Source organism: Nycticebus coucang, chromosome 4 (genome assembly GCF_027406575.1).
Source record: "Nycticebus coucang isolate mNycCou1 chromosome 4, mNycCou1.pri, whole genome shotgun sequence".
NCBI lineage: Eukaryota > Metazoa > Chordata > Mammalia > Primates > Lorisidae > Nycticebus > Nycticebus coucang.
This window is the reverse complement of record NC_069783.1, coordinates 106,444,151-106,469,988: the sequence shown is the minus strand read 5'-3', so window position 1 is coordinate 106,469,988 and position 25,838 is coordinate 106,444,151. Positions and strand designations below refer to the sequence as shown.

General features: G+C 42.9%; 1 protein-coding gene across 1 annotated transcript; it reads left to right on the top strand.

The window, feature by feature from the left end:
- Positions 1-21,071: 21,071 nt before the first annotated feature.
- On the top strand, positions 21,072-24,356 carry RAN (RAN, member RAS oncogene family). The gene is made up of 7 exons (XM_053588211.1): positions 21,072-21,312; positions 21,742-21,786; positions 22,071-22,155; positions 22,235-22,360; positions 23,332-23,519; positions 23,702-23,872; positions 23,960-24,356. The coding sequence occupies exons 2-7, from the start codon at positions 21,751-21,753 to the stop codon at positions 24,002-24,004; spliced, it is 651 nt and encodes a 216-aa protein (XP_053444186.1). The 5' UTR covers positions 21,072-21,312; positions 21,742-21,750; the 3' UTR covers positions 24,005-24,356.
- The last annotated feature ends 1,482 nt before the right edge of the window (positions 24,357-25,838 follow it).

Here is a 25,838-nt window from a genome sequence, read left to right as displayed (position 1 = left end):
AACTTATTCTTTTAAAAAATAAAGAAAAATTAACGATGTCTAAACATGCATACTGCATAATTGGCATTTGCATTAAAACTTGAAACAGAATCAAATCTTAACAAACATTAGCTGTGCAAAGTGCACGCCTGGAGAAATGCACTGGGTAAGAAATCATTCACGTCCATCCACCTGCACACAAACTCCAGCAAATACTCTCGCAGACTGGAGCTGAGGAATGGAGAAAACCTAGGCTGTCAAAGTACATGGAAAGGAATTAATTGCTCCATCAGTTTATTATCTTTCAGGAGTGATAAGCAGGCTTGATTCAAGAACCCAAACAACTTCCACGACATTCAGTTTCTTCCAGGGCTGAGCCAGTGCCACATTCAGGCCCAGGGAAAAGAAAAAGAAAACAGACCTTCTCCGGTAGCCACCACATGATTCCACTCTGATTGGAGCGACTCATACTATTTGCATGCCACTATTTGCATGAACCAATCACTAGTGGGTCAGGGGTCTGTGCAGCGTGGTGATAGGGCAGACCGCCCCTGAACTCCTGGGATTAAAAGTAAAGGTGGAGGGAGTTTGGGTCCTGCTTGGAGAAGCAGAGAGCTGATGCCTGGAGAAGGACCAGTGCACTCTGGATGGCAGGAATAACCACCACAGTTCCATCTACAAAATAGAAATCTATGTGCAAAGAAGTGAGAAGGGAGGACATTGGGATCTGTGTACTGCGTTCTATAGAAAACTTGGGAGTTGTGGCGGGTGCCTGTAGTCCCAGCTACTTGGGAGGCTGAAGCAAGAGAATTGCTTAAGCCCAAGAGTTTGAGCTGTGATGCTACGGCACTCTACCAAGGGCGACAAAGTGAGACTATGCCTCGGAAAAAAAAAAAGAAAGAAAGAAAACTTGGGAGAAATAATCATTAAAATAAAAATTAACTATGTCTAAATATGCATACTGCATAATTGGCGTCAAATTACCCTAACAGTTATCTCCTAGAAAATACTTTATTAGTAAAAACTTATTGATGTCAGTATAAGTTTGATTAAACACACTTAGCCATAGTTATCCGCCTACATCCTGGATATGGCAACTAAATGTCCAATGTCTACATCTTCTTCAGAGAAATGGAGCCCCACTGTCAAAACCAAAAGTGATTCCAATTTTATTTATTTATTTAAGCAGTCTCATTCTGTTGCCCAGGCTAGGGAGCCCTGGCACCAGCCTAGCTCACAACAGCCTCAAACTCCTGAGTTTAAGTGATCCTATGCCTTAGCCTCCAGAGTAGCTGGGACTACGAGTGTGATTCCAATCTTTATTAAGGGATCCCAAAAAATATTTTAAAGCATTAATTTATAACTGATGGGATCACTCTTAAAATTCTCCTTCTACAATTTTCTAGTTTTCCATATCTCATACCCCACAGCTCCCACAACATCGTTTCTCCTCTCCAGACCACCTCCTAAACTTCCCTACCAGAAAGCCACCTCCAAGATCTCCAACTGAGAAAGCAGTTTTCCCTTAGCCAACATCATTTTTAGTCTTTCTCTGTTGTTTTTGTTTTATTTGTTTGTTTTTTGTTTTTGTTTTGTAGAGACCGTCTTGCTTTATTGCCCAGGGATGAGTGCAGTGGCACAATCACAGCTAGCCACAGCCTCAAATTCCTGGGCTCGAGCAATCCTCCTGCCTCAGCCTCCTGAGTAGCTGGGACTACAGGCTCAAGCCACGGGCTTAATCTCTCTTTTTAATAAGAGAATAGGATAGTTAGCCTATAGAATATATAATATATTATTATCCCTTTTCAAGGAATGTTACGAGTAAATAAATGAATGAATGACTAGGTGAAAGATGGTGACATCAATCTTTGTAGCCTTTCCTACCCACATAGCTATGTTTTTAATGGCCATGAACTGAATAAATAAAACATTCATTTAGTTGCCAAGGAAAGAGAAGTTTCTGTGTAAAGAGAAGTTTCTGTACAAAGCTTCTTTCTGTAAAAGAAGTTTCTGTACAAAACCAAATGCCTTCTGAAATCACAATAGGAAACAGATGTGAGAACTCCCAGGTTACAGACTCACGGTAGGGGCTATGCACACAACTTTTGTTAAATCTAACATACTCCAACTTTCTTCTGTGCAGTCTAGAATTTTCCATTAGACCTTTGGTTTTGTTTTACTTACCTGACTTACCCATCAGAAATAATTGTTTGCAGCCTTATTTCTGAAGTGCGCTAAAGTCTGAGCCAACATTCTATGGGTAGAATACATTGGTAACAAGGTGTACAGATTTATAGGATTCTTATACATGTTTGTAACCTTTGTTTTGTGTTTCCCAAAGCACAAGCCTAGCTGAACACCCTGAGTCTATGAAATAGTGTTTCAGGCAAGTAGGAGAGACCAGGCAGTTGGAAAGGGAGGAAGGAAGGGGAAAGGGAGAAGGGGACAGCATAGTTTTTATTTTTAAAAACATTTAAACTCTAAGAATATAAGCCCTTAGTTATAAGGAACAAGATTGCCTCATAGAAGATGACAAATTTGATTCATAAAATGGATAAAATATTTTAAAATACTCTTTAGTGCTCGCTACAGGAAATCTGAAAAAGTTAATAAACCATGAGCAAAGGAAATGATACTTCTGGTAAAGGTGGTTATGTCTAAGAAGAAATTACTTACACCTAAGATAATAGCCTTCCTTGTAAATTTATGTCGGTTAAATGACAATTCCAATGTGTCCAGAGTCCACAGACAGTGGAAGGGTTCAATGCTTAGGCTCTGGACTCAGCCAACTTTAGTTTGAACCCTGACGCTCTCATAAACTGTGTTACCTTAGGCATCTCATCTCTCTAAATTTTACTTCCCACTTCTACAATACTCAGATAACACTAACATGTATTGACTGCTCATTCTAGGTCAGGCAGGGTGCTAAGCACTTTTTATTATTTCCTTTATGCCTTACCACACCCTAAAAGGAAAGTCTTCATTTTATTTAGGAAGACACTACGAAGTACACAAATTTGCACAGCTAGTGTGAGTTGTATTAGACAGGGCTCTTCAGAGAAACATAACCAACAGGATGTGTATATATTTATGTAGCTATAGATAGATGCATATGTGTATATATATATATGTATATATGTGTGTGTATACATATACATACAAAACATTATATTTTTGTAATGTTTATATATTTTCAGAGACTTGGAGGATTGGTTGCTGGTGTCAATGGAAAAGAGATAAAATTCTGTAAAATAATTTTAAAAGGTTTATTCTGGGCCAAGTATGGCTGACCCTGGCCTGGAGCCACACCCCAGAATCCATGAACACGTGGACTCGCTGTGGCTGGGTTACAGCTTGGTTTTATACATTTCAGGGAGACAGGGATTACATGTCAAGTCATAAATCAATACATAGGAGGCATACATTGGTTTGGCCCAAAGCAGGCAACAATTTTTTGATTTATGATTGGCTAAAAAAATAAAGTTTTGTCTAAAGGCTTGGAATATTTTAACTTAAGATAAAGAAGTCTGTTAAGGAGTGACAAGTCACTGGACATATACTCAGGTTCATCAGATCTGTTGGGTAAATTGAGGACCTGCCAGTGTGCTTCAAGCCCTGCCTTGTCCAGCCTTAGGCCTGTTAATGAGTTAAAAGGGACAGGCTTTATCCTAGCACTCTGAGAGTCCATGGCGGATGGATTGCTTGAGCTCAGAGTTCTTGAAATGAGCCTGAGCAAAAGAGATACCCCATCTCTAAAACTAGCCAGGCATTGTGGCAAGTGCCTGTAGTCCCAGCTACTCGGTAAGCTGAGGCAAGAGAATCCCTTGAGCCCAAGAGATTGAGGTTGTTGTGAGCTAAGATGCCATGGCACTCTACCAAGAGTGACAAAGTGAGACTTTGTCTCAAAAAAAGAGAACATCTCCAAGAAGAGAGAGGGGATGAGGAAGCATATCTGACCTCCCTACTCATGGCAGTAACTCAACTTCAGGGTATTTCTGGGGTCCCCTTGGCAAGAGGAGGTCCATTCAGTCAGCTAGGGGGTTATGATTTTCTTTTAATTCACACTCTGGACACCAAGTGGGCATCTAACAATTCAATTCTGACCCTGTCTACTTGGAGTCAGTACTGGCCCCACAGGTTATGGGCTCAGGCTGCAACTCAGGAGCAACCAGAAGGAAGAGATAAGAGATTTGCAGGGAAAGGTGTGGATGGGAGGAGTGTTCAGGGCCCTGTGCCCTCTCTGTGTGCATCACCCCTCCGAGCATCCCTGTAAGTCCATCAATCCTGAAGTTCCAGTACTCAGTGGTTTAGGGTTTTATTATTTATTTATTTATTTATTTATTTTTGAGACAGAGTCTCACTATGTCACCCTGGGTAGAGTGCTGTGGCATCACAGCCCACAACAAACTCAAACTCTTGGTCTTAAGTGATTTTCTTGCCTCAGCCTCCCAAGTAGTTGGGACTACAGGTGCCCACCACAATGCCTGGCTATTTTTTCATTGTCATTGTCATTGTTGTTTGGCAGGCCCTGGCTGGGTACAACCCAGCCAGCCCCGGTGTATGTGACTGGAGCCCTAGCCTCTGAGCTATAGGCGCAGAGCCCGGTTTAAGGTTATATGGAGGTCCATTGGGCAGGCATGATTGATTAAATCATTTACCTCTGGTGATTAACTCAATACCCTGCTGACCTCTCCTCCCAGAGATCTAGGTGGGGTTGAAAGTTCCAACCCCTTGATCCCGAGGTGAGTTCCTCTCACAGCCAGCCTCACTCAGAGGCTGGCAGGACCTCACCTCCTTAGAATAAATGCTGGAGTGGTGGTTGGGGCTTGCCCTGAATAACAAGGCACTCCTGTTACACCTCCCCCACCCCTCAGGAAATTCCAAGGATTTCAGAAGCTCTGGGTGGGAAACCTAGAGAAAAGCTAATAGTTGTTGTCTCGCACCTTCCCTACCCTGCTCTGGTTTTCCCCACTGCACCTACTGCCCATGAACACACCAGTTACAGGCTGACTATTCCATTTGCTGCTTCTTACACAGCTTCCTCCTCCAGAATGTAAGGTCAAGGGTTTTTCTGCTTTGCTCACAAATTCAAGAAACTTTACTCTCAGAAATATGAAAATCTGAAGGAAATCGACCAATACTTGGAAGTACGCCACCTACCAAGACTTAGCCAGAATGAAGTGGAAATGTTGAACAGGCCTATATCAAGTTCTGAAATAGCATCAACTATACAAAATCTCCCTAAAAAGAAAAGCTCGGGACCAGATGGCTTTACGTCAGAATTCTACCAAACCTTTAAAGAAGAACTAGTACCTATATTACTAAACCTCTTCCAAAATATAGAAAAAGAAGGAATACTATCCAACACATTCTACAAAGCAAATATCACCTTGATCCCCAAACCAGGGAAAGACCCAACAAGAAAAGAAAATTATACACAAATTATCTTCAACACTTAGAATGGTGCCCAGCACACATGAGGTATTTAATACTTGTTGAATGAATGAATGGAAAGGTTATGCTGTAAAATTTGCTCAGTACATTTATCTATTCAAAAATAATCCTTGGCTGGGCATGGTGGCTCATGCCTTTGACCCCAGCATTTTGGGAAGCCAAAGCAGGAGGATCCCTAGAAGCCAGGAGCGCCAGACCACACTGGACAACTTAGCGAGACCCTGCCTCTACAAAAAATTAGCCAGGCATGGTGGTGCATCCTGTAGGTCCAGCTACTTGGAAGGCAGAGGCAGGAGGATCCCTTGAAACCCTGGAATTTGAAGTTAAAAGTGAACAATGATGATGTCACTGCACTCCATCCTGGGTGACGGAGTGATTCCCTGTCTCTAAAAATATTTTTTTGAGTGAACTTTATTACTGTTGGAGGCCTAGTGTGGCCCCACCAAACCTCCTCCCCTTCCTAGAATGAGAGACTACGAAGGGCCCAGCTAGCCCTATCACAAAGGTTGGTGCAGAAAGGACACCAATCTACCAGAATCCTCCTACAAGCAGTGGAATCTGTTCACCCACTAAGGCCCTATATAACAAGAAGCCTCCAACCACCCTCAGTGCAGATACCATCTTTACCCTGATCAGGCAGGTCTCTGTCCCTTTCATTACACCTGGCCTGAACCTCTCCATTCTCTGGTCTCATCTCTGGGTACCCTGTTATCCCTTTCAATTATGCAAGTGAGTGAGCAAACTACAAGTTCATGAACTTTACATTCTTCATTTGCAGAATGAGTAAATGGGTCAGATTGCTAATGGCTTGATTTTAGTGAGTACTCACTCTGTGCTACACGATGTTTTGACTCATTAAGCCTTACATCCCCCCACCCCCACCCCAGGAGAAGGTCCTGCTGATATCACTTGTGGGAAATCTCAAGCAAAAGATTTTGAACAGCTCACCAGGGTGACACTTCTGGTCAGCAGCAGAGGATGAATTGTAACCCAGCATGTTTCCTAACTTTTAAAAAAGTCTGTGATGCTAGGCTGGGCATGGTGGCTCATGCCTGTAATCCTAGCACTCTGGGAGGCCAAGGCAGGTGGACTGCCTGAGTTCAGGAGTTTAAGACCAGCCTAAGCAAAAGTGAGACCCCGTCTCTATAACTAGCTGCGCATTGTGGCAGGCATCTATAGTCCCAGCTACTTGGGAGGCTGAGGCAAGAGAATCGCTTGAGCCCTAGAGTTTGAGGTTGCTGTGAGCCATGACATCACAGCACTCTACAAAGGGGAAAATGTGAGACTCTGTTTAAAAAAAAAAGGATCGGCACCCTCCCAGACCTCCAGAAGAGCTGTGCAGGGACCCATGATCAGCACCCTCCGGGACCCCGGTAAGAGCTGCGCCAGGACCCTCTCAGACCTCTGGAAGAGCTGAGCCCTCCCGGATCCCGGAAAGAACTGCACAAGGACCCACTACCCAGCCCGCGGGGCCTCACTATGCCCTGACCAGGAACTCAGGGAGCGGCGCAACCCCATGTCCTCCCTCCAGTACCCTCCCTGCCTCCACACCGCCCGCTCATCTGGCCAGGGACTCTGGTAGCTGCATGCCCTCCGGAGCCCTCCCTGCCTCTGTGCGGAACCCTTCTCCTGGCCAGAGACTGCTGGAGCCTTGGGCCCTCTGTACCAAAGTCACTGGGAGCCAGGCACTCCCAGAACTGTGTGCACCACCCACCGCCCTGATGCTGGATCTGGGGGTGTCACACTCTAGAGCTGCTCCCACAACCAGAACTCCCTGGCTGGGGCAGCCCCAGAAGAGCTACACAGGGTCACTCCCTACAAAGATCCAGCAACAATAAAGTGATCCCCCCGGGTCTAATCTCGGAGAGACGCCACCCCAACACTGAGGACAGCCAGAGGCAATGGTGAAAATCAATCATGAGATGAAATCAAAGGAAATACTCTGGCAATATGAATAATATTCAAGGATCAATGGGGCAGACACAGCATAAGATCCCATGCACAAACAAATAGCTGAGATGTCAGAAATCAAATACGGAACCTGGATAGCAAATAAGATCGAATTAGAATTCCAAGCAGTAACCCAAAAGATGTCTCAAATTCAACGATTTCAAAGACCAAATGACCAAAGATTTTGACACATTGAGACAAGAAGATGCAGCCCTCAAAGATCTGAGAACAGTAGAATCCCTCAGTAACAGAATGGAGCAAGCAGAAGAAAGGATTTCTGATATTGAAGACAAAGCTTTTGAACACTCCCAAACTCTCACAGAGGAAGAGAAATGGAGGGCAAAAACAGATCACTCTCTCAGAGAGCTCTGGGATAATTCAAAGAAAATCAATATTCGTCTTACAGGGATCCCCGAAAGTGATGAAGTGGCTTCACAAGGCACAGATTCTCTTCCCCATGACATTATGAATGAGAACTTTCCAGACATGCCAAGAGATTCTGAAATTCAGATAGCAGACAGTTTCAGAACTCCAGCACAACTCAACCTGAATAAGACATCTCCCAGACACATCATAATCAATTTCACTAAAGTTAATATGAAGGAGAAAATTCTGAAAGCAGCCAGACAAAAGAAAACCATCACCTACAAGGGCAAGAATATTAGAATAACTGCAGATCTCTCTGCTGAAAACTTTCAAGCTAGAAGAGGGTGGTCATCAACTTTTAATCTCCTAAAACAAAATAACTTTCAACCCAGGATCCTGTATCCAGCTAAACGGAGTTTCATTTATGATGCAGAAATTAAATACTTTAACGACATTCACATGTTGAAGAAATTTGCCATAACTAAACCAGCTCTCCAGGATATTCTCAGACCTATACTCCATAGAGACCAGCATAATCCTCCACCACAAAAGTAAACCCACCCAGAAAATTTTGATCAAATTCCAACTTCCACAGTTGCAAAAGGATTAAAAGTGTCCACCGGACTCTCGAAAGGCTTATCAATATTTTAATGGTTTAATGTGAATGGTTTAAACTGTTCTCTAAAGAGGCACAGGTTGGCTGACTGGATACAAAAACACAAGCCAGATATCTGCTGCATACAAGAATCACATCTTACATTAAAAGATAAACATAGGCTCAAGGTAAAGGGATGGTCATCTATACTCCAGGTAAATGGAAAGCATAAAAAAAGCAGGTGTTGCAATCCTATTCACAGATGCAACAGGCTTTAAACCAACCAAAATAAGGAAGGATAAGGATGGACACTTCATATTTGTTAAAGGTAATACTCAATATGATGAGATTTCAATTACTAATATTTATGCACTCAACCAGAATGCACCTCAATTTTTAAGAGAAACTCTAACAGACATGAGCAACTTAATTTCCTCCAGTTCCATAGTAGTTGGAGATTTTAACACCCCTTTAGCAGTGCTGGATACATTCTCCAAAAAGAAGCTAAGCAAAGAAATCTTAGATTTAAACTTAACCATTCAACATCTAGACATAACAGACATCTACAGAACATTTCACCCCAACAAAACTGAATACACTTTCTTCTCATCAGCCCTCGGAACATACTCCAAAATCGACCACATCCTGGGCCACAAATCTAACCTCAGCAAATTTATAAAAATAGAAATTATTCCTTGCATCTTCCAGATCATCATGGAATAAAAGTTGAACTCAATAACAACAGGAATCTGCATACCCATACAAGAACATGAAAGCTAAATAACCTTATGCTGAAGGATAGATGGGTTATAGATGAGATTAAGAAGGAAATCACCAAATTTTTGGAACAAAACAACAATGAAGACATGAATTATCAGAACCTCTGGGATACTGCAAAGGCAGTCCTAAGAGGGAAATTTATAGCACTGAAAGCCTTCCTCAAGAAAACGGAAAGAGAGGAAGTTAATAACTTAGTGGGACATCTCAAGCAACTGGAGAAGGAAGAACATTACAACTCCAAACCCAGCAGAAGAAAAGAAATAACCAAAATCAGAGCAGAATTAAATGAAATTGAAAACAAAAGAATTATACAACAGATCAATAAATCCAAAAGTTGGTTTTTTGAAAAGGTCAATAAAATAGATAAACCTTTGGCCAATCTAACCAGGAATAAAAGAGTAAACTCTAATTTCATCCATCAGAAATGGTAACGATGAAATAACAACAGACCCCTCAGAAATTCAAAAAATCCTTAATGAATATTACAAGAAACTTTATTCTCAGAAATATGAAAATCTGAAAGAAATTGATCAATACTTGGAAGTACGCCACCTACCAAGACTTAGCCAGAACGAAGTGGAAATGTTGAACAGGCCTATATCAAGTTCTGAAATAGCATCAACTATACAAAATCTCCCAAAAAAGAAAAACCCAGGACCAGATGGCTTTACGTCAGAATTCTACCAAACCTTTAAAGAAGAACTAGTACCTATATTACTAAACCTCTTCCAAAATATAGAAAAAGAAGGAATACTACTCAACACATTCTATGAAGCAAACATCACCTTGATCCCTAAACAAGGGAAAGACCCAACAAGAAAAGAAAATTATAGACCAATATCACTAATGGATATTGATGCAAAAATACTCAATAAGATCCTAACAAACAGAATGCAACAACACATCAAAAAATTATACACCATGACCAAGTGGGATTTATCCCAGGGTCTCAAGGCTGGTTCAATATACATAAATCTATAAATGTAAATTAGCACATAACCAAACTAAAAAATAAAGACCATATGATTCTCTCAATTGTTGCAGAAAAAGCTTTTGATAATACCCAGCATCCCTTCATGATTGGAACACTTAAGAAAACTGGTATAGAAGGGACACTTCTTAAACTAATACAGGCCATCTACAGCAAACCCACAGCCAATATCATATTGAATGGAGTTAAATTGAAATCATTTCCACTTAGATCAGGAACCAGGCAAGGTTGCCCATTGTCTCCATTGCTCTTTAACATTGTCATGGAAGTTTTAGCCATTGCAATTAGGGAAGAAAAGGCGATCAAGGGTATCCACATAGGGTCAGAAGAGATCAAACTTTCACTCTCCGCAGATGACATGATCATATATCTAGAAAACACTAGGGATTCTACTACAAAACTTTTAGAAGTGATCACGGAATACAGCAATGTCTCAGGCTACAAAATCAACACCCATAAATCTGTAGCCTTTATATATACCAACAATAGCCAAGCCAAAAAAACAGTCAAGGACTCTATTCCTTTCACAGAAGTGCCAAAGAAGATGAAATATTTGGGAGTTTATCTAACAAAGGACATGAAAGATCTCTATAAAGAGAACTGTGAAACTTTAAGAAAAGAAATAGCCGAAGATGTTAACAAATGGAAAAACATACCATGCTCATGGCTGGGAAGAATCAACATTGTTAAAATGTCTATACTACCCAAAGCAATATATAATTTTAGTGCAATTCCTATCAAAGCTCCATTCTCATATTTTAAAGATCTTGAAAAAATAATACTTTGTTTTATATGGAATCAGAAAAAACCTCGAATAGCCAAAACATTACTCAGCAATAAAAACAAAGCAGGAGGAATCACGCTACCAGACCTGAGACTGTACTATAAATCGATAGTGATCAAAACAGCATGGTACTGGCACAAAAACAGAGAAGTAGATGTCTGGAACAGAATAGAGAACCAAGAGATGAATCCAGCTACTTACTGTAATTTGACCTTTGACAAGCCAAGTAAAAACATTCAGTGGGGGAAGGATTCCCTATTTAACAAATGGTGCTGGGTGAACTGGCTGGCAATCTGTAAAAGACTGAAACTGGACCCACACCTTTCACCATTAACTAAGATAGGCTCTCACTGGATAAAAGATTTAAACTTAAGACATGAAACTATAAAAATACTTGAAGAAAGTGCAAGGAAAACTGTTGAAGGAATCGGCCTGGGTGAATATTTTATGAGGAGGACTCCCCAGGCAATTGAAGCAGTATCAAAAATACACTACTGGGACCTGATCAAACTAAAAAGCTTCTGCACAGCCAAGAACATAGTAAGTACAGCAAGCAGAGAGCCCTTAGAATGGGAGAAAATATTTGCAGGTTATACCTCCGATAAAGGTTTAATAACCAGAATCCACAGAGCACTCAAACGTATTAGGAAGAAAAGAACAAGTGATCCCATGTCAGGGTGGGCAAAGGAGTTGAAGACAAACTTCTCTAAAGAAGACAGACACACGATCTTACAGACACATGAAAAAAAGCTCATCATCCTTAATCATCAGAGAAATGCAAATCAAAACTACTTTGAGATATCACCTAACCCCATTAAGAGTAGCCCACATAACAAAATCCCCAAACCAGAGATCTTGGCGGGGATGCGGAGAAAAGGGCACACTTCTACACTGCTGGTGGGAATGCCCACTAATACGTTCCTTCTGGAAGGATGTTTGGAGAATACTTAGAGACCTAAAAATAGACCTGCCATTCGATCCTATAATTCCTTTACTAGGTATATACCCAGAATACCAAAAATCACAGTATAACAAAGACATCTGTACCAGAATGTTTATTGCAGTCCAATTCATAATTGCTAAGTCATGGAAGAAGCCCAAGTGCCCATTGACCCATGGATGGACTAGCAAATTGTGGTACATGTATACCATGGAATACTATGCAGCCTTAAAGAAATATGGAGACTTTATGTCTTTCATGGTTACATGGATGGAGCTGGAACATATTCTTCTTAGCAAAGTATCTCAAGAATGGAAGAAAGCCCTACTATGAAGCTAATTTATAGCTTTCATATGAAGGCTATAACCCAACTATAGCACAAGAATATGGGGAAAGGGCTAAGGAAGGGGAAGGGAGGGGGGAGGTCAGGGTGAAGGGAGGGTAATGGGTGGGGCCACAGCTACGGTGCATCTTAGAATGAGTACAGGCAAAACCTGTACTCATTCTACGGTGCAGAATACAAATGTCTACATACAATAACTAAGAAAATGCCATGAAGGCTACGTTGAACAGTTTGATGTGAATATTTCAGATTGTATATGTAACCAGCACATCGTACCCCTTGATTGCACAAATGTACACAGCTATGATTTAACAATAAAAAAAAATAATATTATAGTGAAAATGTCTGCTGTAAGATGAACACACAGAGGTAGAAGTGATCTTCTAATTTTATAAACAAGAAAACTAAGTATGAAGGGGGTTAAATAAATTTTCAACCCAGAAAAAAAAAAAAGAATCAAGTCATTAGATCTGCTTGGATAATCCAGGATAATCTCCCCATATGAAAATCCAACCCCTAATCACATTTGCAAATTCTCTCCTGCCATGTCGGTGTCACACCCACAGGTCCTGGGGACCAGGGGCCGGGCGTCTTTAGGAGCTCTTCTTCTGTACCCTCCATACACTCTCAGTTTACTTCTCAGATGTATTCAATGTATCTGTGCATTTGAATGAACGGGAAACTGGGTGATAATCTCTGCACATCATGATTTTAGTTTTAGCACTTGAAAAAATAAATTTGTGGTTGTGGTACACCTCTAGAAAACTTTTATTTTTAATTTATTGGGAAGTCATTATGGTAAGATGGCTCTGGTGCATTGGGTTCCCAGCAAAACCTAACTCAGCAAAAACAGTTAAGATGAAATTTAAGAAATTGCCAACGAATCCCTAATTGGAGACTTTCCCCTTTAACCAATCATTTTCTATTTATGTAAAACAGAATTTAGAAATTAAAACCACAGTGTGACATTTCCCCAACTTCTAGAAAAAAACAGAAATGGAAAATACCCCTTTTAACCTAGTGATTCCTCTTTAGGAATGTATAATTAAAAGCCCCAGCGTGCACATGTACATGTTTAAGGACAGTAACTGCTGCATTGTTTTGGTGGGGAGACAAGCCTAAAATTCCTGAGTGTCTATTACCAGTGGAAAGTTTGAATAGCCTGGGCTTCACCAGTGGGTCCTATCATACAAGGCAGATGGTAATATGAGACAACCCAATAGTGTTCCCACTTTACCCACCTCCATCCCAGTGAGGTCATGCACCTGTCAGTCATCAGGCAACCTTAACCTTGTGTCCCAGTTCTAAGCCATTCTACCACAGCATTATGTATATATATATACACATAACGTTCTGGGTTGAATTGTGCTACCCCAAAAGATACGTTGAAGTTCTAAAACCCTGTACCTGTGATAAGGATCTTTTGGGGAAATAGGGTCTTTACAGACGTGATCAAGTTGAATGTGCCCTGATCCAGTGACTGGTGCCCTTACAAGGAAAGAAGAGACCCAGAGATAACGTCGCAGTCACAGGTGATGAGAAGACACACAGGGAGAAGACAATGTGTGTTTACAGCGATGTGTCCACACACCAAAGTTAAGAGAAAGGCACAGTGCAGATTCCCAGGAGCCTTCAGGGAGAGCATGGCCCTACAACACTTTGGTTGAGGCTTCTAGCCTCCAGAATTGTCCAAGAATAAATTTCTATTAGTTTAAGGTAACCAGTTTGTGTATTTTGTTATTGCAGCCCTGGGAACACCTGCCTCCATGCTTTTCTGATAACTCCAGGCAGCCTTCCACCTCAGGGCTATTGAACTTGCCACTTCCTCTCCCTCCTCTTGTAGGAAGAATTATCTTCCTACAATGTCTGCCTGCAATTATCTTATCTTGTAAATAGCACAGTTATGTTTCATTGGCTATAAGGTATGTCTTAAAAAGTCAACTTGTTCAAAGCAAGAATTTAAAAGGTACCACAATTTTTGAAAGCCTATTTAAAAAACTGAGAATTTAAATATATTAGAAAATTTAATATGTGCACTTTAAAATTTTTATGTCTATCTATGAAGTGCCCCAGGTGTCTCTTAACTTTGGAGAAGTCCTGTTTTATTCATGTTTTTCTATGGCTTTTTTCTATCCTTCTTTCTTAGATTCCCCTAAAATGACATAGGACACTGAATGGAAGTGTCTTTCATAGACTGTCCTATTGTGGACTACCAGCAATCTGCTTGTAAAGTCTCCTTGCTAAAAAAATGCCACTGCGATTCCTAATAGTGGAGGCTGCCTTGGTCCACTCTGGCTGGTATAATAAAATGCCATAAACTGGGTGGCTGGTAAACAACAGAAACTTATTTTTCACAGTTCTAGAGGCTGGAAGTCCAAGATCAAGGTGTGGCAGATTCAGTGTCTGGTGAGGACTGGATTCCTGGTTCACACACAGCACCTTCTTACTGTGTCCTCACGTGGGGGAAGAGAGGAGCTCTCTGGGTTTCCTTTTACAAGGGCACTAATTCTGTTCATGAGGGTTCCACTTTCATGACCTAATGACTTCCAAAGACTCCACCTCCTAATACCATCACCTTTGGGGTTAGGATTTCAACATGTGAATTTGGGGGGAATGTAAACATTTAGACCATAGTGGAAGCACTCATCCTGAAAACTTGTTTACACAAAAATCGTGCCAAAATATGAGTCCTGCTGGCCTCTCTGAGCTATCGTCTCCTATTCTCTTTTACACACCTGCCCCTCCAACACCTGCCTCCTTGCTTTTCTGATAACTCCAGGCAGCCTTCCACCTCAGGGCTATTGCACTTGCTACTTCCTCTCCCTCCTCTTGTAGGAAGAATTATCTTCCTATAAATGTCTGTATGGCACCTTCTTTCACCTTTGGGTCTCTGTTCAAACATCACCACCTTAGGGAAGGCCTATTGGTTACCCTACCTACAGGACCACCTCCTTCTTCTGACATCCTATATCTCTTTATCTGCTTTATCACCTTAGCAAGAATCACTATCTTCTATATTTTAATACTCACCAAGTTTATTTTCTGTTTTATTCATTGCACCAGTCCCTAGAGAGTGCCTGGTATATAAGAGATGTATTATGTAGATGAACTAATGAGTCTGTGTTTTTTCATCATTCTCTCTCAGACTCACTAGAGTTTGGGAGCGCAAACAGTTCAGGGCTCAGGCAGATAAGCAGATGTCAGAGCAGACTGAGCATCAGATGACAAGGGACATATGGCTCCAAGGCCTCAGTGTCTGAGATACAATGGGGAGCAGCAGGGCTAGAGGCAATGGTAGCCTCTGCCCCATCTGTGCAGGCAGTGGCTGTTGACCCCCAGATGGTTGTGAACACTGCAAAAATCATTCCCAATACCTCCAAATCTTGTGATTTTTCAAGGAAATAAGGTATCTGGATTTTTATGTGAAATATCCTTATTTTTTGTTAGCTATCTATCATTATGTAACAAATTACTCCCACAGTTAATGGCTTGAAACAATAAACACTTTTTTCTTACACAGTTTCTATGGGTCAGGAATTCAGGAGTGCCTTACCTGGACCAAGGTCTCTAGACTTACGGCTTGACTGGAGCCAGGAGACCTAAGCCCAGCATGGCTGACAAGTTTGTGCAGGTCCTTTGTAGGGGACTCAAGTTTTTGTCACCTGAATCTGCCCACAGGGCTGCATTTGCCCTCCAAGGATAGCGCCTAGGTGTCCCCAGAGTGAGTGACCCAAGGCACAGAGCCTCTGGGACCTAGTCTCCAAAGTCATACATTGTCAATTCTGACATACTCCATTTGTTAGAAATGAGGCACCAAGTTCAGCCTGGGCTCAGGGAGAGATGAGTTATAATCAACCTTTTGAACGGAGGAGAATCAAAGAATTTGCAGGCATATTTTAAAATCATCAAATTACAAAATGCTGTCAATAGGCCAGGAACCATGTTTCAAGCCTGTAGTCCTAGCACTCTGGGAGGCCAAGATGGGTGGATTGCTTGAGCTCAAGAGCACGAGACCAGCCTGAGCAAGAGCAAGACCCCGTTGTCGCTACTAAAAAAAAAAAAAAAAGGCTCGGCACCTGTAGCTCAGCAGCTAGGGCGTTAGCCACATACACTGAAGCTGGTGGGTTTGAATACAGCCTGGGCCTGCCAAATAACAATGACAACGACAACCAAAAAATAGCTGGGCATTGTTGGGGTTGCCTGTAGTCCCACTACTTGGAAGGCTGAAGCAAGAGAATCTCTTAAGCCTGAGTTTGAGGTTGCCGTGAGCTGTGATGTCACAGCACCCTACTGAGGGTGACACAGTGAGACACTGTCTCAAAAAAAAAAAAAAAGTAGCTGGGCCTTGTGGCAGGCACTTATAGTCTCCGTTACTGGAGAGGCTAAGGCAAGAGGATTGCCTGAGTTCGAGATGGAGGTTGCTATGAGCTATGATGATGCCATGGCACTCTACCCAGGGTGACAGAGACTTCCTGTCTCTAAAAATAAACAGTGCTTTCAAACAATTCAAATAAAGAGCACGTTGTGATCAGTCCCACTACAACTCTAAATTTTTCTTGGATTTAGTTCCTGGGCCACCAATATGTAGACTCTGCACTTCTCTGATCTCTAGCTGAAAAAGATTGTTGCTGGGATGACTGAATGGCAGGAATATGACAAATCTCTCCATTTTGCTTTTAAGGAAAATAACATATGCTAATACAAAGAAGAAATAAGTATTGTTTTGTGAAGTGCTTCATATGGAGAAAACTGAGTGTCAGTTTTTTCAGTGTCAGATAAGGAAAATACAGGTATCTCATTTGGTAAGTTACTCACATTCATCAGCTGGACCAACCGAGTATTTAAGAATTGCTTCTTTATTGGTTTGCAAAGTCAACAAAGTTTATGGAAATGCACAAATAGAAAAGCCTTGCCCTGTATTTGTTAAATGTTTACTTGTTTAAGGATTAGTTTTCTTGTTTTTTGTTGTTGTTATTGTTGTTTTTTAAGAGTCTCACTCTGCCGCCCCAGGCTAACTGGCAGAGGCATCATAGCTCACAACAACCTCAAACTCTTGGGTTCAAGCAATCCTCTTGCCTCAGCCTCTCAAGCAGCTAGGACGCACCGTCATGACTGGCCAGCTTTTCTTTTTTTAGTAGAGACACTCTGTCTCACACTGGTCTCCTGAGGATTAATTAGTCTTTGATATGGAACAGCATTTTTAAAATTCTAATAAGCTTGCAAATCTAAATTACCATTATTTTCATTAGAAGATAATGCTGCTCTATATGATTCTTCTTATATCCTGAAGGGTTTAAGAACAGTTCATTCAATCATTCAACAAATATTTGTTGAGCACTCATTACAAATTATGAAAATCATGACAAAAAGTTATTTCACTTATTCTAGTGAGGGAAAGATAAAAACACACATGTAAATGATCAAGCAAGATGTTTTCACTTAAGTGCTCCACAGAAAAGAAAATGAGTGCTGAGATGGGGGAAGCCTGGAGTGGTAAAACAGGGTGGTCAAGGAAGGCCTCCCCAAGGAGATGCAGCCTGAAGAGTGAGGACCCAGTCAGGCAATGATGTGGGGAACAGCATTTTAGACAGTGGGACCAATAAGCGCAAAGGCCCTGAGGCAGGAACTTGGCCAGGGTAAGATTCTGAAAGGCTTGAGTAGCTATACCAGAGTTATAGACCGGGAAGGGGGGGGACAGCCAGACAGTGGGGGGGAATAGGCACGAGGTAAATCCCATGGACCTCCACAGCCACAGATTTCTTGGTTCTAAGTGAGACAGAAAACTACTGCAGGGTTTTAGTAGGGGAGGAAGGCCTCACATAGCTTAAAATGATTGCTCTGTGCCTTCTGATAAGGTGCACCCAGAAGGACACAACATCACTTTTGAGCTACCCCGTTTCCCCGAAAATAAGACCTACTTACAGGAAAGATAAGACCTAGTGCGTCTTTGGGAGCACACCTTAAAATAAGACACTGTCTTTATTTTCGGGAAAACAGGGTATTCCTACCTAAACTGCATAATCATGAGGAAGTTATCAGACAGATCCAAACACAGGGACGGTCTACAAACCTTCTGGCCTACAAAATACTCGCAAAAGTGTCAAGTTCACGAAAGACAAACTGAAGAGACTATTCCAGATTGAAAGAGAGGAGACCCAACAAACATTTGTGGCAGTATGTAATACCGGACTGGCTAAGTAACATTAGTGAGACAACCAGCAATTAAGGTCTGAGATTAGATACTGGAACTGTAAGTGTCAATTTCCTGATTTTTTTTTTTTTTTTTTTTTGAGCCAAGAGTCTCACTATGTCCCCCTGGGTAGAGTGCTGTGGTGTCAGAGCTCACAGCAACCTCAAACTCCTCAGCTTAAGCAATTCTCTTGCCTAGGACTACAGGCGCCTGCCACAATGCCCAGCTATTTTTTGTTAACAGTTATCATTGTTGTTTAGCTGGCCCAGGCCGGGTTCAAACCCACCACCCTTGGTGTATGTGGTTGGCACCGCTACGGGCTCTGAGACCAATTTCCTAATTTTAAGTATAGAGTGGTTACTTAACAGAATGTCCTTGGTTTTGAGAAATACACATGAAGTAGGTTCTTATTCTTAAACATTTCAGAGGGAAAAAACCAGACACACCTAATCTTGACTTTTAAAAACTATACATATTGTATATGCTGGTATGTGCACATATGTGTGGACAGAGAGAGAAAGAGAAGAGGGAAAGACAAATACAAAGCAAGAATGTTAACATGGGGAAATGTGAGGGAAAGGTATGTTGAAATTACTTTGTACTATTTTTGCAACTTTTTTGGCAAGTCTAAACCTATTTCTGTGTATTTGGCTGCAATTTTTGCAACTACAAGTTAAGCACAGGTTTGCAATCCATGTTCAATGGCAGAGAGTTAATTATCCCTGTAAACTGCAAAATCATTGACAATATGAGTTTAGACCGTTTCAGTGGAGCAAACATAATCTATGCTATCTTGTGTCTATTTTCCTGTTCTTTTCACTGTGCTCCTTTACATGATGTTCAGCATTTCTGAGTGTGACCAGTTCATAACACTCACAGCTAACAAACCAACCAGCCAGCAGCTCTACTTAGAAGACTGGGTGCTTAAACAACTAATACTGTATTTCCCCTTGAAATTTCTGTGGGAGAAAAATGCCAAAAGGTATACACGGTCACTACCCAGTATCGTACAACAGTTAATATGTTGTCACCTTTGCTTCAATTACTTTTTTTTTAGTTCTTGAGACAGGCCCAGGCTGGATGGAGTTCAGTGGCATTATCATAGCTCCCTGCAGATTCAATCATCCTGCCTCAGCCTCTGGAGTTGCTGGACTACAGGTAGGTACCACCAAGCCTGGTTAATTTTCAACTACCTTTTTAAACAAACAGGACATTGTTGGTAAAGTTAGTCTTCTCTGATCTCTTTCCACTTCTATTACACTTTCTATTCTCTCCTGAAGCAATACCATCAGAATACAATCTGTTAAGTAAATCTGAGAAAACAAACAAACATATATCCAAGAAAATGGTTTTAGGCATTTGTAAAAATTCACATAAACAAGCGACTCATACCTATTATCCTAGCACTCTAGTAGGCCCGAGGCCAGTGGATTGCTTGAGCTCAGAGTTGGAGACCAGCCTGAGCAGGAGCAAGACCCCAGTCTCTAAAACTTAAAACCTAGCCAGATGTTCCGGCAGGCACCCGTAGTTGTAGCTATTCCAGAGGCTGAGGCAAGAGGATGTTGAGAGCTATGACACACCCTCCACCGAGGGCGACGAAGTGAGACTGTCTTTAAAAATTATTTTTTTCACATACACAGCATTATACTATACTATATAAAACCTCTCTATGTAACAGCATGTAGTGTTAGCCTTTATAAAGTTACGATTACATCTCTCTCCAACTTGCTTCCCTTAATATTATCCTTTTGAGACCTCCCTGACCCTGCTGAAACAAACTACCTTCACTCTTCAAACGCTGTACCGCACTCAACATCCTGCTTAGGTGCGGGCCTAACTTCACGACATTGCCCTAGACTTGGTGATTCTTAAGCCAAGACACTCCGGTCTGTTTCTGCTTTTCCGCCAGCAGCATCTGAGTGGGCTCCGCTGAGCGTTCCTACAAGTGTCGCGGACCCGCTGTAAGGTGCCCAGGTCAGCGCGGCTACTCCTGGGGCGCTCGGTTCAGTCCCGAGAGGACTCTGGTCTTGGTTTTCCCGCAAGGTCTGCCCCAAGTGCGGCGACGTGAATCTGCACCCTCGGTCTTAGAACAGCCGCCCCCGCAATCTACACCCGTTAGACGCCTGACACGGTGTCCGCTCACAGCAGCACAAGCCCGCTGCCCCATTCACGTCCGTCGGACACCCCCCAGGGCCCCCGAGGCCCGCCGCCCAGTCGGCAACCCCCCACGCTCGCAGCCCCGGCTTAAGGACGCGCCCAGGCGGTCGACTCCCATATGCGGAAGCCGTGGCCGCCTTGGGGCCCTGCCCTAGGAGTCAGGGCCAAGGCATGCGGACTGAGCAGCAGAGACGCCAGGGCGCAGACTGGACCAGGAAAGCCCAGCTCAGGACTCATTCATTCCTTCCTTCTTGCTGCGCACACACCAGCGCCTCCCTGAGATGCACTGCCTCGGCCGCCCAGGAGGGAGCCGGCGCGCAGAGTCCCACCGGGGGAGGGCGCGAAAGGAAGATAGATCAGGCAGGCTGACTGCGCTTCACAACCGCCGCCAGTGCCGGCCCAAGAAATCCGGAGAGCTGGACGCCCGCCTCTCCGTCGGCGCATGCGCGCCCGGGAACCCGCCCTCCGAGCCGGCGCACACGAGCCCGCGGGCCGCTGTGCGCGCGCGCGCCATGCTCGGCCTCCCACGTGGCCCCGCCGTGCAGCCAGCCCAACCTATGCTCAGGGCGAGAGGGAGCGACCACCTGAGTCTCTCCGCTTGCGTGCGCGCACGCGCGGGCCACGTGGGCGGGCGCCGCGCCGTTGCCCCTCCCCGCGCCATCCCCGCCCCGTGCCGGCCCCGCCCTGCCCGCGCGCCGGCGTCGGCTGCGTCTCCGGCGTTTGAATTGCGCTTCCGCCATCTTCCCAGCCTCAGTCGGACGGGCGCGGAGACGCTTCTGGAAGGTAGCGGGTCCTGCGGGCCTAGCTGGGCCGGGCGGGGGTGGTGGGCCGGGGTCTGGGGGCTGAAGGCAACCGGGGTCCAGGCCGGGCGGCCAGAAGGTGGGCGGCTGCGAGGCGGTGGCGAGCGCGGGCCGGGGCCGGGTTGGGGACCTGGACGGGCCGGGTCGGGTACCCGCCTCACCGCTCTCCCCGCCCGCTGCGTCCGATTCCCGGTCTTCGGCCCTTCAGGCCCCGCGCCCGGGCCCGGCCGCCCGCGCCCCCAGCGCCCGGGATGTCTAGCCCGCCGTCCGCGGCCCAGGCCCGCCGCCATGGCGCCGCCGCGGGCGGGAGGCCTTTGTGGGCGGCACGTGGGGCGGCGGCGGGGGGCGCGGGCTCCTTGCCGCCATGTGCCCGCGGCCTGCTCGGCCTGCATACAGTGCGTTTTCTCCGCAGGACACCGGGATGGCCGCCCAGGGAGAGCCCCAAGTCCAGTTCAAGGTGTGCGACCTCGCGGGCGGCGGCCTGGGGATGGCCCGGCGCGCTAGGCTCTGGGAGGCGGCGGGGTGGGGGCGGGGACGCTGAAAGTCCCCCGGCCCAAGTCGCCTGCGGGGCGCAGCTGGGCCCGCCTCTCCTGCTCTGTGTGTCTGGGGTTACCCACTGGGCGTGCAGAGCTCCGCAGCGCGGGCGGATGGCTGTCCAGAGCGCTTTCACAGCGCCAAGATCGTGGGGCCCTGAGCCGTGCGAGTGTTTAGGGTTTATTTCTATAATCTACTCTCCGACAGCTCGTATTGGTTGGTGATGGTGGGACTGGGAAAACTACGTTTGTGAAACGCCACTTGACCGGTGAATTTGAGAAGAAGTATGTAGGTACGTGGGGAAAAACTGTTTTTGGAAATTTGTGTAAAATGATAAATTCAGCTACTGATGTGAAATGTTTCCGTTTCAGCCACCTTAGGCGTTGAGGTCCATCCCCTTGTGTTCCACACCAACAGAGGTCCCATCAAGTTCAACGTATGGGATACAGCTGGCCAGGAGAAATTTGGTGGTCTCAGAGATGGCTATTATATCCAAGGTGGGTATCTCATTTGTCAGTCTAACCGTATTTTGAGTGGATGTGTACTGGAGTCTCGGAGGTCATTTAAACATAAACAGATCTATTCTAGTAGACACCGTTAATACTGACTATAGTAGAAGTAGTGTAGTTTTCAAGTTAAAGGCTTGCTATATTCAGACACTTGCCCACCATTTGGGTGGAGGAGAAAATTTATGAAAGTTGTCTTTGTAATTTGTTTGCACGTTGGGCCAGCTTTTGGAAACATTATAAGGCTTTAAACAACTTTTTTCAAAAGGCTTGATTAAAAAAACTTGTAAGGAAATAAATGTTCATTACATCAAACAGGTGAATAAAGTTATCTGGAATCTTACTTTCTTGATGAAAGTTTTTGAGAACACTTCATGTCTTATGCATTCCTTGAATATATATAAATAAAGGGGGTTTTACCTCTAAAAATTCTTTGTAGTCAGAAAGCTGTGTTGGTGGTTAGTTGTTTTTGTTAGTTACAGTTATGTACTGTTCCTACAGGTCAACAAAGGCTTGATCTGGGTTTTTTTAAATAGTTGTAATTCCTACTATATTCATTTATTTAAAGATATTTTAAGGAGTATATTTCCAGGCTCCACCTTCAGAATGAGAGGTGGGTTCTCTGGAATGGTAATGATTTGCCATTAATATATTTTAGGGGAATGAGGGAGTATGATGAAGTATTTCAGGGGGAAAGATTTAACAGGATAAGCTGGATTTTCAAGGTCTCTTTTGAAAAGAAATGGCAAGCAATGTTGTATGTGCAATAATTTAACATTTTTAGAGTAGGAATAGACCTAGAGATTGCACTGAGGGGAGGTGGGGTATGTGGGAGATCTAGGTGACCCAGGGTGAGGTCTAAGACTGTAACTAAATTGTTGTCTATGGTTCTTACTCAGCATTGTTCATCCAGGTTGTAATTTCTTAGGTTTGTCCTAATTACCATAAATTTTTCTTTTCAGCCCAGTGTGCCATTATAATGTTTGATGTAACATCAAGAGTTACTTACAAGAACGTGCCTAATTGGCATAGAGATCTGGTACGAGTATGTGAAAACATCCCTATCGTGTTGTGTGGAAACAAAGTGGATATTAAGGACAGGAAAGTGAAGGCAAAATCTATTGTCTTCCACCGAAAGAAGAATCTTCAGGTATGTTAACATTTAAAGCTGCTTGTTTACTTATGGTCCATTGAGAAGGTTATATATAGGACCGTGAAATTTATTGGTCCTTTATATGTATGGATTGAAAGAATTTTATCTTTTAGCTTCGGGGGTCTTGAGAAGAATCATTATTTTAGTAATGGGTTGATTTTACTTTTCTTTTTAAACAGTACTACGACATTTCTGCCAAAAGTAACTACAACTTTGAAAAGCCTTTCCTCTGGCTTGCTAGAAAGCTCATTGGAGACCCTAACTTGGAGTTTGTTGCCATGCCTGCTCTTGCCCCACCAGAGGTGGTCATGGACCCAGCTTTGGCAGCACAATATGAACATGACTTAGAGGTATCATATCTACCTTAAGGCTGTTAGATTTGGTTTGTTCCATTTCTGATTGTTTTAATCTGGGATATTACCATTTTTCCTCTTCAGGTTGCTCAGACAACTGCTCTGCCGGATGAGGATGATGACCTGTGAGAATGAAGCTGGAGCCCAGCGTCAAAAGTCTAGTTTTATAGGCTGTCCTGTGATGTCAGCGGTGCAGCGTGTGTGCCACTTTATTACCTAGCTAAGCGGAACATGTGCTTCATCTGGGATGCTGAAGGAGATGAATGGGCTTTGGAGTGAATGTGGCAGTTTAAAAAAAATAACCTTCATTGTTTGGACCTGCATATTTAGCTGTTTGGAACGCAGTCGATTCCTTCTTGAGTTTCAAATATAAGACTGCTACAGTCACATCACAATATCCAGTGGTGAAATCTTGTTTGTCATTGTCATTCCCATTCCTTTTCGTTTAGAATCAGAATAAAGTTGTATTTCAAATATCTAAGCAAGTTGAGCTCATCCCTTGTTTGTAAGCATTTTAAAACTGCTAAAATAGGGAGGTTTATGCCATGTTAATATTAAAATCTCCTTGCTGATTTCACATAATTAGAAATCAGATTAATTTCTGCCTAGGTCTATCTGTTTTTTTTGGTTTTTTTTGTACATTTGAATCATGTCAAACGATATGACAGGTCAACAGGGTATCCTATTTGGTTAGGAGTTAAGTGGTGTGAATATTGTTAGTGCTATCAAGCTAAAATAATGTCTGCCCCACTTTAATTTTGGCTAGGGTCACCTGAGGAAGAACTTGCTTAAATTTTGTGACCTGTCATTAAGAATATGTAGTTTGTACATATCAAATAGATACTTTAAGGGTTATGCTTTATTTTATGGCAAAGGTAACCATGTTAATGTAGAACTTCAAATGGATGGAATAGCAGTTGATGGGTGGAGCTTTAGGGAATTCTTGACTGTTAAAAAATGAGTATAAGTTTTGAGCTCATGTTTTTAATGTTAGATGTTCAGTGTAAAGTTGATACTCCAGGAAGATGTTTCGTGTTTCTTGCTGCTTATCCCTAAGCTTTAAAGATGGATTCAAGCTGAGCATACAGCTTTGGGTAATTATTTTTTTTCAAAGGAGTTTTGTATGGGTAGTACAAGCAAAGAACTAGGAATACTGCAATGATGACAATGGGCAATATATTAAGTCAGAGGAAACAAGTGGTTAAACTTTGTCAGATTAAGCCTTTATCTTTTCCACATTTAAAAGTGAATTAAGTCTTAAAGTAGTTTGATTGCATCAACACTACTGTAGCACTTAGTAATCTTAAAAATAGGAACTATTTTTCTTGTACTATAGTCCAGTTTACCAAAGCTTCAGTTATCTTGCCTACTCTAAAAGAAGATAAAAGGTCACTTCAATATGTGGGAAAATGAAATAAGGGGGAAATTGAGTTCAATGCAATTTATGTATAAACTGGCATCAGTAGTTACTAAAAAAATCTGAATTGCTGTATATGCTGTGCTATATTCAGAACCAGACTTTAATAGTGTGTGTGAGATGTGAAGTTTTTTCCCCCCATAATTAGGATGAATCCTTTCAGATTTTAAAGTTAAGGTATATGTGTTGTTTTGTAACATTATGTAGAATGCAAGTATGGTGTTGACGTTCTGAATCTTACATGTAACAGTTAAAATATGGAAGCTGCTTCACTTACCTGTTTAATGTTGGGTGGGAGAGAATTTACAAATTACTCATTGGAAGAATAATTGTTGCAAAATACATTGCTTCTACTTTGCCTGGATTTTCTGAATCATCTTGAGTATTTGCTGTAGGAAATAGTCCATAGTTAGTGGAGATTATTATCTGGGGCAGGAGGTGGGTACAGTTCTGTACAGTTTGTATATAAGGGAGATAATTTTTTTTTTTTTGAGACAGAATCTCGCTCTGACATGGTGTCACTGCTAGCAAACAGGGACCTCAAAC

Bases quoted from the DNA above. Each gene is read 5' to 3' on its own strand.
- RAN (XM_053588211.1), top strand. From the start codon at position 21,751: ATGGCCGCCCAGGGAGAGCCCCAAGTCCAGTTCAAG. The intron at 22,156-22,234 runs GTACGTGGGGAA...TTTCCGTTTCAG, and splicing joins ATTTGAGAAGAAGTATGTAG to CCACCTTAGGCGTTGAGGTC. The intron at 23,873-23,959 runs GTATCATATCTA...TTTCCTCTTCAG, and splicing joins AATATGAACATGACTTAGAG to GTTGCTCAGACAACTGCTCT.